The sequence below is a fragment of the Ananas comosus genome, linkage group 14, assembly GCF_001540865.1.
Source record: "Ananas comosus cultivar F153 linkage group 14, ASM154086v1, whole genome shotgun sequence".
Classification (NCBI taxonomy): domain Eukaryota; kingdom Viridiplantae; phylum Streptophyta; class Magnoliopsida; order Poales; family Bromeliaceae; genus Ananas; species Ananas comosus.
This window is the reverse complement of record NC_033634.1, coordinates 1,728,106-1,740,261: the sequence shown is the minus strand read 5'-3', so window position 1 is coordinate 1,740,261 and position 12,156 is coordinate 1,728,106. Positions and strand designations below refer to the sequence as shown.

At 38.9% G+C, this 12,156-nt stretch overlaps 3 protein-coding genes across 3 annotated transcripts; 1 reads left to right on the top strand and 2 right to left on the bottom strand.

Moving 5' to 3' along the window:
* Positions 652-4,195, top strand: LOC109720796 (aspartate carbamoyltransferase, chloroplastic). Its single transcript, XM_020248109.1, has 6 exons — positions 652-1,212; positions 1,582-1,721; positions 3,044-3,217; positions 3,323-3,559; positions 3,807-3,910; positions 3,950-4,195. Exons 1-6 carry the CDS (start codon positions 726-728, stop codon positions 3,951-3,953), a joined length of 1,146 nt encoding a protein of 381 aa, XP_020103698.1. The 5' UTR covers positions 652-725; the 3' UTR covers positions 3,954-4,195.
* On the bottom strand, positions 4,427-6,649 carry LOC109719995 (transcription factor MYB36-like). Its single transcript, XM_020246854.1, has 3 exons — positions 5,703-6,649; positions 5,066-5,195; positions 4,427-4,979 (listed from the first exon to the last, which is right to left on the bottom strand). Exons 1-3 carry the CDS (start codon positions 5,836-5,838, stop codon positions 4,427-4,429), a joined length of 819 nt encoding a protein of 272 aa, XP_020102443.1. The 5' UTR covers positions 5,839-6,649.
* Positions 7,223-11,555, bottom strand: LOC109720453 (26S proteasome regulatory subunit 4 homolog A). The gene is made up of 6 exons (XM_020247578.1): positions 10,917-11,555; positions 9,707-9,952; positions 9,430-9,599; positions 8,739-8,955; positions 8,501-8,641; positions 7,223-7,651 (listed from the first exon to the last, which is right to left on the bottom strand). Exons 1-6 carry the CDS (start codon positions 11,397-11,399, stop codon positions 7,568-7,570), a joined length of 1,341 nt encoding a protein of 446 aa, XP_020103167.1. The 5' UTR covers positions 11,400-11,555; the 3' UTR covers positions 7,223-7,567.

The following is a 12,156-nucleotide window of genomic DNA, read 5'->3' as shown; positions in this document are numbered from 1 at the left end:
CGTGCGGAACGTAATATTACGTAGGGAAACAAACATGATTTTTTTCCAACGTACTTTCTTATGCACATAACGCAATTTCCTCGCAATTCCAAACGAAGTGTTAGATAGACCTCAATACCAAACTAAGCCTAAATCTGATAAAGTAAATAGTTGTATTTAATTCTAAAGTAGAAAAATCATTAGATAGCTCAAATCAAATGAAGTACAAAAAATTGGATGATAAATTTTTAAAAGTTATATAGTCGGAGCAAAATAGACAAGTAGGTCANCTAAGCCTAAATCTGATAAAGTAAATAGTTGTATTTAATTCTAAAGTAGAAAAATCATTAGATAGCTCAAATCAAATGAAGTACAAAAAATTGGATGATAAATTTTTAAAAGTTATATAGTCGGAGCAAAATAGACAAGTAGGTCACATAAGTTTTATACATTTTGATTACAATAAATATACTAATTTTATATTAAAATTTACATAAATAAAATTCTGTTATTATATTTTGCAATTAATATTTAAAACTTTAAATTATTGTCTTAAATTTTAAGTTTCGAGACCCAATCTCTAAAACTCGTGTAGTTGAGGGTGTACTTGCAATTTTGCCATAAAAAATTTAAAATTGTTATCAATGTCTCAGGGGTTTATACGATAAATTCTCACACTCACCCTTTCTCTGCGTCGCCGCTTTGGTTTTTTCACTCTCCTCTCCCTCCCTCTCTCTCCCCCGACAATGGCGTTATTATCTCCATCATCTACGAGATTCCTATGCAAAAACCCTAACCCTACACGCGGCGATCGAGCGATCGCCTCCTCTCTCCGCCGCGCACCATCATCGGTGGTTTCCCCTCGCTCTAAACCCTTCTCCTTAGCGATCTCCTCGCGATCGCCGACCCGTCGATGCTCCGCTTCGCTCGCAGAGTCGCCGATCGTCGCCGCGGGGTCGCGGTTTCAACTCGAGGATGTGATCGAGGCGCAGCAGTTCGATCGGGATATACTGAACGAGATCTTCGAAGTGGCGCATCAGATGGAGGAGATCGAGAAGAGCTCGACCGGGAGCGCGATTTTGAAGGGGTATTTGATGGCGACGCTCTTCTACGAGCCCTCGACGAGGACGCGGCTCTCGTTCGAGTCGGCGATGAAGCGGCTGGGTGGGGAGGTTTTGACGACGGAGAATGCGCGGGAGTTCTCCTCGGCGGCGAAGGGCGAAACCCTAGAAGGTACCTGACCCCTCCAACTACAGGACATTTTGAAATGAACTTTAATCATATTATTGATAATTCCTCATCTCTTTTTTTTCTTTCCCCTTTAAGTCAGTTGAGTTGTAGAAATTATAAAGTTAGTGGCTTTATTAGCTATTACCTATTAATTGTTACCGGAATCTACACTTTAAAGCTGTTAAATTTAATGGTTAAATTTAACAATATCCTAATTTGTATGATTGTCAAAAATCACATACAAAAAAAGTTGTAGTTAAGGAGGTGCCATTACGAAAGAAGTAAAGTTGAAGGGGTCCCCATACTGATACATATTTACTTATTATTTGTTTCAGGGTTTCTTAATTGATTGCAGAGTGAAATATTTTGCAGATACTATAAGAACTGTTGAAGGCTACGCTGATATAATTGTTTTGAGGCATTTTGAAAGTGGAGCTGCGAGGAGAGCAGCTTCCACTGCGAGTATTCCGGTCATCAATGCCGGAGATGGTCCAGGGCAGCATCCAACACAGGTACATAAAGTAAATTAAACTACTGAGAAAGAAGAGGAAAAGGAATCATGCTTTTAAGAAAAACTTTGTGAATTTTTTTATACTTATATTGGGTTCTTATCCATATGTTGCGATCCGAAGCTAGTTGCTTGCAAATGTATACTACTTTTAGTAAATAAGTAATATAGTAACCATGGGATAAATTTTCTGTCTTTATCTTTTGATTCGCCCTTCCATAATGTATGCCACTACTACTGGTCAGGGATTCCAATGTCGGTCGGCATGGTGGGCATGCATTGGCATGCTGTGATGACCAGCTGTGATCAAAATGCACTGCTTTAGTGAAAGCATACTTATTCTATATAGCTAGATTTTGATGTAATGTATTATATTTATTTTATTATTGGTTTTTTTTTTTTATGCACAAGCACTTGCATTGCTATTGTTTGGCACTGCATCTATCTAATTATATAATGATTTAGAAATAGCAAGATGTGGAAATGTTTAGGCAGCTGTGACCCACATAAATGCCATTCTAATGGTTTTGGAACAACTAAGACAACCATTGCTCTATTTACATTACATATTTCGCTACTTCAGGAAGGATCATTGAGTTCTCTTTGCCCATGTATGCTGTCTCGTATATTGCCATATTGGAAACCTGTTCATCTCAATTTTCTTCTACTCATGATCCATGGCCACTCTTTGTTTTTCTTTTGCTTGCTTTCCATGGCTTCTTTTTCAATTGCATGACTTTCACTAATAGGAAAGATTACAGATGGTTAGAGAGATTTACATGACAAAAGACCTTCAACTCCGCTTTTTTCACCCTACATGACTACAGCAAATGTCCTATGGTACTACCAATGGAACTACATGACTACATTAATCTCCACCAAATGGTCCCACTTGTGTTATAAATTTTGTATTAACTTCAGGGCCTTAGCATTCTTCAAGATGTTTACAGAACCTTAGATAATCGATTCCATGAAGTTAGTCCTGCTGCTTCTCTGTCTTCTCTGTCTATTTTGTTTTATATATGTTAATCTTTTAATTTGATAGGTTGATCTAGCTTCTTCTATAGTTTACTATGACATCTCACTATTACTATCATAAGCTTGTTCTAGCTGCACATTTTGAGTTATTTAACTATGGTGAAGCAGTGACTTATCCATACATCAACATTTAGGATTGTAGATGTTCAAATGGAGGTATAAGCTATCACACAGCTAATCCATCCTCATTACCCTTTTACTAGTTTAAGACAAACCTGTATTGTTATAATTACCATTTTTGCAATATGATCGCATATGCAATCATATTTATTAGTTTCTCATTTGCAGGCTCTATTGGATGTATATACCATAAAAAGAGAAATCGGAAGACTCGATGGGATTACCCTTGGCTTGGTTGGAGATCTTGCTAATGGTAGGACGGTTCGTTCTTTAGCATATTTGATTGCTAAATATCAAAACATCAAGATTTATTTTGTGTCTCCAGAGGTTGTCAAGATGAAGGTACCATCTATGCACTAGGATCAGTTTGTAGAATTTGTCTTCTTTTTAGAGCATCGTTATCTGATATTCATTCATTCTTCTTTGCTATTTTGTTAACTTCTTCAGGACGACATTAAAGACTACTTAACAGCAATGGGAGTAGAATGGGAAGAAAGCTCTGATCTATTAGAGGTGGCATCAAAATGTGATGTCGTTTATCAAACGCGGATTCAGAAAGAGAGATTTGGCGAGAGAGTAGATCTCTACGAAGCAGCTCGCGGGAAGTACATAGTGGACAAGGTGGTGTTAGAAGTGCTTCCAAAGCACGCAGTTATCATGCATCCGCTTCCAAGACTAGATGAGGTAATTATACCTGTTCATTGTCCTCCATACCATCATCTTTCTTTTCTGCTATTAACGTCATAAATCGGCGGTTTACCTTTAAAACCCATTGATGCTTTTTGAATAGCTCTTCTTAATCAGCACTTTTTCAGAAGCTATGAATTTTAATCTAAAAGCTACTCGTGAATTTTAATCTAAAAGCTACTCGTACAATAAAGACGACTTTGCCCTAAATGAAAGCTGTGTGAACTTGCTTTTTGCGTTGCAGATTACAGTGGATGTCGATGGTGATCCTAGAGCTGCATATTTTAGACAAGCCAAAAATGGCCTCTATATCCGGATGGCTTTACTGAAGCTGTTACTCCTTGGCTGGTGATTGATGGCTTTACTGAAGCTGTTACTCCTTGGCTGGTGATTGTTTTGATGATCCCGCAATTTTGATGTGAGATATGCTATTTGTACACCAAAAGTATGGTGTAGATTTTCATGGGAGAAATGCTATTAATTATCTTCCACAATTTGCTGTTTTTTTTTTTTTAAAAAAAAAAAAACAACAACTATACCAACCGAGGCTTAAATATAGCACTTAAAGAGTTGGGGGATTGTCGAAGACTCCTACATTTTTATTAATGGGTTAAAATGAGTTATCTATACGTATTTCTGAAGTGTAAAAATAAGAGTTATTATTTGTAATATAATATTTTACCTTTCTATTATGCAGCACAGGTTCGCTAGTAGTAATAGCTGTTGAATCAGACCATCATAAATATTTTCACTTATATGACTCCAAAAAAATAACCATCAGAAGAGATGTTACAGAGGATAAATATGACATCCTTATTCATTAGCTCACAAACATATATCCTGAATCCTTTGACATAACCCTTATTATAGATCATATGGGGAACCATACCCTTGAACCATAGAATCAAAATTATGATCAGCAAAAAGGCCATTAGAACTCATTGGTGATTCATCCCCATAAGCCCACCAATTCAAACCCGCTCCTTTCATTCTCTTATCTTCCTCTACATATCGATCGCGCGAAGGCGAAGAGAGATCATCTAAGATAAATCCGTCTACATTCTCACTAGCTTCTGCATTCGTCACATCAATTTTGTCGAATTCAACAACTTGAGTTGAGATAGGCTCGCTCACTACTATACCATTTGTAGAATTACCACTACATTGCCCTTGGAGAATCTTACTACTAGAGCAAAGAGAGGGGTTGTGGTGGTAGTGGAGTTGCTGTAGCTGTATTTGTAGCCGAATTCTTTCGAGGGCCGATGCATTTAGTGTTTGCGAGCCGACGACCTCGTTCCATCCTCCGTTGAGCTCTCGCCTTTGCTTTCCGAGGAGCCTCTTCTTCAGTTTGGTGTTCCAGTAGTTCTTAACGTCGTTATCGGTTCTTCCTGGTAACTGCGCGGCTATAATGGACCACCTTAGCGCATTTTAAAGTATAGTTGATTAGTGCTAATTAGGCGATATGGATGATTAATGATGGGATTAGATGGATGCTACAGATACCTGCTCCCAATACTGATGTAGAGGCTGCAAATAATTTTATCTTCTTCTGGTGAGAAGTCGCCGTGTTTAATGTTGGGCCTTAGATAGTTTAGCCACCTCAATCTGCAGCTTTTTCCGCATCTCTTTATCCCTGCAATGTTCAGTGAGAGATTAGTACGTAGTTACAAACTTGCAATATTTAAGACCGTCATGTTAGTTTTCTAGCTAAGCTGCTTTCCTCGACATTAAGGGCCTGTTTGGCTTAGCAGTTAGCTTTTAGAACAATTGCTCTATTTTGAAATAAAGTAGCAATGGGATGTTAGATACATATAATTTCTGAAAATTTACCCTTTTGTGGAAGCTAAAATTGACTTTTGGATCTCAAAAGGAAAAGTAAAAGGGTAATTGTATTGTGAAAATTAAATAGTAACTCTTTTTTGTCGCATCGTTGGTGTAGCTGTTAATTCCGAAAGCTCGAATTGTTAAAAGATATTGTAACGATCTAACTCACTAGCAATAATAACTCATTAGATTCCGAACCACGGGTTCAAAATGCTTAAACCATGCATGTGATTATGCAACAAACACATATGAACACGTTTTTAATATATTTATGTACTGTTGTAAATAAGAATTGAGAAGATAAACTTGGGCTAACCAATCTTATAAGGAGGTGCAATCCAGTTGCCACCAGTTCCATGCTCCTCAATATAAACCTTGAGCTTTGCATCCTCTTCAGGAGACCATGGACCCTTCTTCACACTTGCCTTGTCACAGCATGGTGCCCTTCCCATTTCTCTCTCTCTCTCCCCTCCTCCTCCTCCTCCTCTTTCTCTCTCTCTCTCCACCTTGTTGCTTGAAACTGTGTGAGTTCAAACTTAATAGGAAGAGAGAGAGAGAGAGAGGGGAGCAACTGTGTGAGTTCAATTTTTTTTTTTTTTCCATATTTTTCCTAGGAACCAAGCAGTCCCAAAAACAAGCAACTAAGTTACATGCAAGAGTTGTTTGACTATATTAGCGAATTAGGATAATTACCCCTTCATAGCACATTTTTGTCAACACAATATTAAAGCATAATGATAAAACTTAGCCCAACAAAGTGATCAGTAAAACAAAATGAGATGATTTAATAGTTTTATGTGACTTATATATTAAAAGAAGCATGATTAATGAAGCATAAGCACCACAGTAGCTTCCAAAGAAGAAGCTTACAGGAGTTGTCACCATGGAGGAGAGTCACCTAAACAACTTCCACAATGACACCTATAGAGAGTGTTAGGACCTTCCCAATTTTTTACAAATTGAATGCTTTAGAGAGGGATTTGATATGTCCTTGAAAAACCCCAAGTATAATAAGATTGGGTTAGTGGTCTTGTTGTAGCTTTATTAGTTGCGTTTTTATCTCCTAGCAGTGGTCTTCTGTACTAATAAGCACTATAGTGGCTATCCTTTGACAATTATGTGCATGCCTATGAGATGACAATTTAGTTGTACATGTCAAATTTAATGGGGCGAGAACAATGGGGCCTTTAATTTGAATGCTAAAATAAAATAGGCTCTATTTGAGATTACAGAAAGATCAATACAATAAGAAAGTACATGAAAAAAAAATTATATTTGTTTCTAGACATAATATTACATTTACGTAACATATTTTTTGTAATTTAATCAAATAATAAAAAATATATTCCAACGTATACTTTTATATCCTAAATGGACCTCAATACTAATCAGGTCAAAAACTGTGTGACACGAGCTTTTTTATTGTGCGTTATAAGAACCTTTTCATTGTGCTTTAATGTCAAGGAATTGATACACGCCCATAAACCTGTTTGGAGGCCAAAAACACATTATTTCTCCCAAAACGCAAACGTCAGTACAACAAAACGTGATTTACAAAACTCTCCTTCTAAGGTGACAAACTCGGAGTTTGATTTTTTATGTATCACGGAAATTCTACAATTTTAACTTCTCCACACAGTAGTAGGCTTTAGGATTTTATGACAATGGAAGAAAAATGAGCTAGACACTCTTAGGTAGCTAACATAATTCATGGCGCACATACTTCCTCAGCCAATTACCACATACCGTGCTGCAAAAGGTAAGAGAGAAGTCGATAAAAATAAGGGGAAAATAAAAAAAATTCAATATGTTGTATGCATGATGAGACATCCAAACTGATAAATCTACCACCAAAGAGATACACAAATGCAAATCTGGATTAACAACATCCGAGTGGATCGATCTGGAGAATCACCGTTCATTTATCACATAATACTATCAATACAAGTGCAAGTGAAGCAAGATACTTGGTTTCTGAGAGTAGGAAAAGAAGCAAACTAAAACATCCGCCGGCAAATGTTTGCAAACTAAGATATCAGATCCACAGCACATGCTAGATAGTAATTTTCGCCCAGCGCCATTTCAAATCTCGGAAGCATAATAAACAAAAAGGGCAATGTCTCTCCGGCGACAAACTTTGACTAGGTTTATGATAGTGATGGCAAAAGCATTGTTAGATGCTCACATGTAGAGCCCCTCCGGCACTCCTTCCTTCTTCTTGAACATCACCTTCTCCTTGGCCTTCTTGAAGTCCGCATGCGTCACCTGAAACACGTGCAAACAAAATAGTTTACAAAACAATTCGGTGACCAGAGTTCTCTAATCTCCGAACTCAAACAAAAGGATACTCCTTTTCCCCCAGCTAGAAAATAACCCATAAAAGTCTGAAGAGAATATTAGGGCTATTTTGAGAAGTCTCGTCCTTTATCGATATTGCAATTTTTATCCCCTTTTTTTTTTTTTCATTTTTGCATATACGAGCCAAAGTATCTTCTTGTTGATACAAATGCCCCACTTACATTTCTAGTGTTCAAATTCATCAAAATGTTGGCCAGCAGCAGGCCGATCCATGAAAAGAGAATTTGAACAAAAGTCTGGAAAAATTAAAATGAAAGGGGGAACCTAAATTGCAAAATCAACAAAAAGGTGGAATTTTCTGTAAAAACCGCTCAAGTCCAAAATTCTTCAAAAAAGGAATTCTAGTTTGGATGTTAGCATGCAGAAGTCACCTTAAGGATGGTGGCAATAGTAATAGTCTATTTGGTCTTTTTTGGTCAGAAATCTAGTAAGTGCAGCAAACAACTTGAGACCAAGTGGATCTAAAAAATTGACAAAAAAGAGATGGCATATGACAGGAGATTGTGGAAAGGGATAAATGGCATATAACAAATCCAGAAAGGATTGCCTCCTGTATGAAGATCAACAATCTTTCATATCCAACTCCAGCGACTACTGAACTTAAGACCATCAGCATATTATGATTTCTATAACAAATGAGCAATGCGTCATCATCATCACAAGTTTAGTGAAACATCTCACCCACAAAATTTTGACTTGGTAACTTCTGATCAACAAAAGAAATTATTTTTATGAAGAATTCAGAAAGGCGCTTACCTTCATCCTGCGCTCTCTTAAAGCAAGCAATCCAGCTTCAGTACAGATAGCTTTAATGTCAGCCCCAGAGAACTCATCCTTCGTCATTACGAATTCTTCGAGGTTCACATCATCAGCCAATGTCATCTTAGATGTGTGTATCTACGTGATGACCACAAGAAAGAAGTACTAGTTAAAAAGAAATGAAACACAATATTGGAGAAATATTTATTTGTCAAAACTTAAAGGCAATTGATACCTGGAAAATACGCCGCCTAGTCTTAGTATCTGGGAGTGGAAACTCAATCTTTCTATCAATTCGGCCAGGTCGAAGTAAAGCAGGATCAAGGCTCTCAATGCGGTTTGTTGCAAGAATAACTTTAACGTCACCTCTTGAGTCAAAACCATCCAACTGGTTCAGCAACTCCAACATGGTTCTTTGAATTTCACGCTCTCCTCCTGAATGAGCATCATACCTAGAAAGAAATACAACAATAGCTCTAAGAAACTGATGCAATATTTAGTACACATTTAGAAGCTGATTTTGTTTCCGAAACAAGAGGGGGATAACTCAAAGTTAAGTTATCCCCTTCTGTTTTGCCCAAACACAGCAAAGAGTAACAGTTAGTTGTTCAGTCAAATCAGGTTGTTCTGATGCAAACTTGAAGCAACTACTCAGTTAACTCTATTATAGTTTTGCCCATCATTTTATCATCACTTATCCCTGTAAATTTTTACAGTTTATTCCAAAATCAATTAGTATAGCTACCCCTCTAGTGTCAAACCACAGAAAGAAAATTGATCTTGCTCTCGATTATGTAATAGGAAGATAAATCAAGGATAATGAAGTTATATTTGCAATGAGCTTATCCAAACCGAACTAATATCAAAGAATTCACATTCTACTATTCAAGACATGCATTTCTATTGAAAGATCAGCAATCAAGTACCTTTTCGTACCAACTGCATCTATTTCATCAATGAAGACAATAGAAGGAGACAGATCGTCGGCCACTCTGAAAAGTTCTCTCACTAGCTTGGGCCCATCACCCAGATACTTCTGAATCAACTCACTTCCCACAACACGTAAGAAAGTTGCTGACGTAGAATTAGCCACAGCCTGCAAATAATCATATAAAACAACATACAATGGAAAATCTTCTAAGGCTGGTCTTTGTATATGTCTCAGAGAGAGAGAGAGAGACAGAGAGAGAGAGAGAGAAGGACCTTGGCAAGTAGAGTTTTCCCAGTGCCAGGCTCTCCATAGAGTATGACTCCTTTAGGAGGCTTAATTCCAATGTCCTCATACAGCTCAGGATGGGTCAAAGGAAGTTCCACTGCTTCCTTGATTTCTTGAATTTGGGCATCTAAGCCACCAATATCGGCATAAGATTCCAGAGGAGCCTTCTCGACTTTCATCACAGAAACCATCGGGTCAACTTCATCTTGCAAAATCCCAACTACAGAGAGTACCTGAAGGCATTTAATATCCATTAGACAAAACAAGATCTGCTGAGAACAAAAAGGATCTCAAATTTATTTCCATAGCATTTGGCAGTTCAATTATCAATTTATGAAATGCGATGTAGTAATCGAGCGAAAAGGCATAAAAGTTGGTATCAGTATGTCACTCAATAGAGACTACAAATAGTATTGATCATATGTCTCGTATTAAAGAAGTAGCCTACTTTCAACTGAAAATTTATTAGCAAGACTCCATGAATTTTACAAGCCACATAGTTGTCATGTAATGTGAAAATTGACCGGCGAGATTCTAATATTAGATTACACAATATGTTAACATAACCAAAATGATTTCTCCCATTAATGCTCCTTGAAGTTCATCTCTATCAAGTTATCGATGAAATGCATCAGAATTACTCAATATGGACCTAATCAGGAGTTGAAGATCTGATTGAAAATGCAAATCAATGAGATATAAAAAATTGATTAGATGGCCATGACGCTTTGGAATAGCAAAAAGAATAGCACTCCCCATGCTTGCTTAAGTATCACCCATCAACTTATTCGGTTGGTGTTGTTAGCAAAGTAGTTCTCAACATATCAATCAACAAGCTGTAGAATATGCAAAGTTATTCCAATCACCATCGCAACATCGGAGATCACCACAAGTACAACTTCTCAAATAAATTGTAGAAAACCCTAATATCAATTTCTCCAAGGATCACCAATCTAGATTCAAACAAAGGCTCAATAAAACTCAGAAATGCACGAATCCGCACGTGAAAAAGCCTGTGATCCCGATCTCATCCATCTCCTTGAGAAATCCAAGAAAAGCTTCCAAATTCCCGTCCATAAATCAACAACCAACAATCATACATGTCGAGTTTGGAAGTATCAAACTAGTTTCTCCAAAACAAACAAAATATACCCAAATCGCAAACGCTATATCGCCTATGTGAAGCAGGAAACGGACCTTGTTGTGCATCAGAATGGCGCATCCGGGCTCGAGCTGGTCCTTGTCGACGAAGGAGAGGATGCTGACGTAGTACTCAGGCCCGACGGAGGAGGAGACGATGGCGTGGTTCTCGTCGATGAGCTCCTCGAGATTCCCGACGCTCATGGGCGATCCTCGGAGATCGTCGACCTTGGATCGATCCTCCTCGCTCTTGTCCTCGTGGGGGCGGAGTCGCTCCTGGTTGGCGACGAACTCCTCCTCCATGAGGAGGTAGTCCTTGATGCGCTCGAGCTTGAGGAGTCGGAGGCGACACTTCGAGAGCGGCGTCACGGCGGGGAGGCGCGCCGCGGCCTCGGGGCCCTTCTGCTTCCGCTGCTTCCGCCCAACGCGCGACGGGGGCGCCGCGGGCTCGAACTTCTTCTCCTTCTTGTCTCCGCCGTCGTGCTTGCGATCGCCGGGGAGACCCTGCTTCCCCATGCCGCCGGGCGTTCCCTGCCCCATTTCTCTACGGTTTCGAAGGTTTCTAGGGTTAGGGTTAGGGTTAGGGTTAGAGGTTGCTTGGGGAAGGGGTCGACACGGTGGAGACGAAGAGGGAAGATCGAAAGCGAATGGGGAGGAGTGGGGTGAAGCCGTGTAGGTGCTTTTAGGGGTGGAAACGAGCCGAGCTCGAGCGAGCTTATGTCAGCTCAAATTCGGCTTGAAATTAATTTCGAGCCTAAATCTAGGCTCAAGCTCGGCTTGAAATTAATTCGAGCCGAGCTCGAGCGAGCCTAATTTCGAGTCGAGCCGAGCTCGAGCTCTAAACGAGCTCATTGAAATTCTCGACATTATATAATCAATAGTTTAATTTTTATAGAACATTACCTACAATTTGATGCAACATGTCCAATAGTTTAAAATACAAAATAATTATAAGAAATGTGAGCTAGGGTGACTTCTTGACTAGATGAGGGTTTGAGAGAGAGAGAGAGAGAGAGAGGAAAAAAGTAGAGATTTGAAAATTTGAATGTTATNGTTGCTTGGGGAAGGGGTCGACACGGTGGAGACGAAGAGGGAAGATCGAAAGCGAATGGGGAGGAGTGGGGTGGAGCCGTGTAGGTGCTTTGCTCTCCAATGGGGTATAAATTATTATATATTATATATATATATATATATCTTAACGTAAACGGGTCGGAGTCGAACCATTTGTAGCTTCTGAGCTGATCTAATGGGGCCGGTCTGGGTCATGGCCCATGACCGGCCCATTAACGGCTCCTTT

Bases quoted from the DNA above. Each gene is read 5' to 3' on its own strand.
- LOC109720796 (XM_020248109.1), top strand. From the start codon at position 726: ATGGCGTTATTATCTCCATCATCTACGAGATTCCTATGCAAAAACCCT. The intron at 1,213-1,581 runs GTACCTGACCCC...AATATTTTGCAG, and splicing joins GAAGGGCGAAACCCTAGAAG to ATACTATAAGAACTGTTGAA. The intron at 3,218-3,322 runs GTACCATCTATG...TAACTTCTTCAG, and splicing joins CAGAGGTTGTCAAGATGAAG to GACGACATTAAAGACTACTT.
- LOC109719995 (XM_020246854.1), bottom strand. From the start codon at position 5,838: ATGGGAAGGGCACCATGCTGTGACAAGGCAAGTGTGAAGAAGGGTCCA. The intron at 5,196-5,702 runs GTTAGCCCAAGT...TGAACATTGCAG, and splicing joins TGCACCTCCTTATAAGATTG to GGATAAAGAGATGCGGAAAA. The intron at 4,980-5,065 runs GTATCTGTAGCA...AAATGCGCTAAG, and splicing joins TACATCAGTATTGGGAGCAG to GTGGTCCATTATAGCCGCGC.
- LOC109720453 (XM_020247578.1), bottom strand. From the start codon at position 11,399: ATGGGGCAGGGAACGCCCGGCGGCATGGGGAAGCAGGGTCTCCCCGGC. The intron at 9,600-9,706 runs GTCCTTCTCTCT...GATTATTTGCAG, and splicing joins GGAAAACTCTACTTGCCAAG to GCTGTGGCTAATTCTACGTC. The intron at 7,652-8,500 runs GTAAGCGCCTTT...CACGTGTTTCAG, and splicing joins TAAGAGAGCGCAGGATGAAG to GTGACGCATGCGGACTTCAA.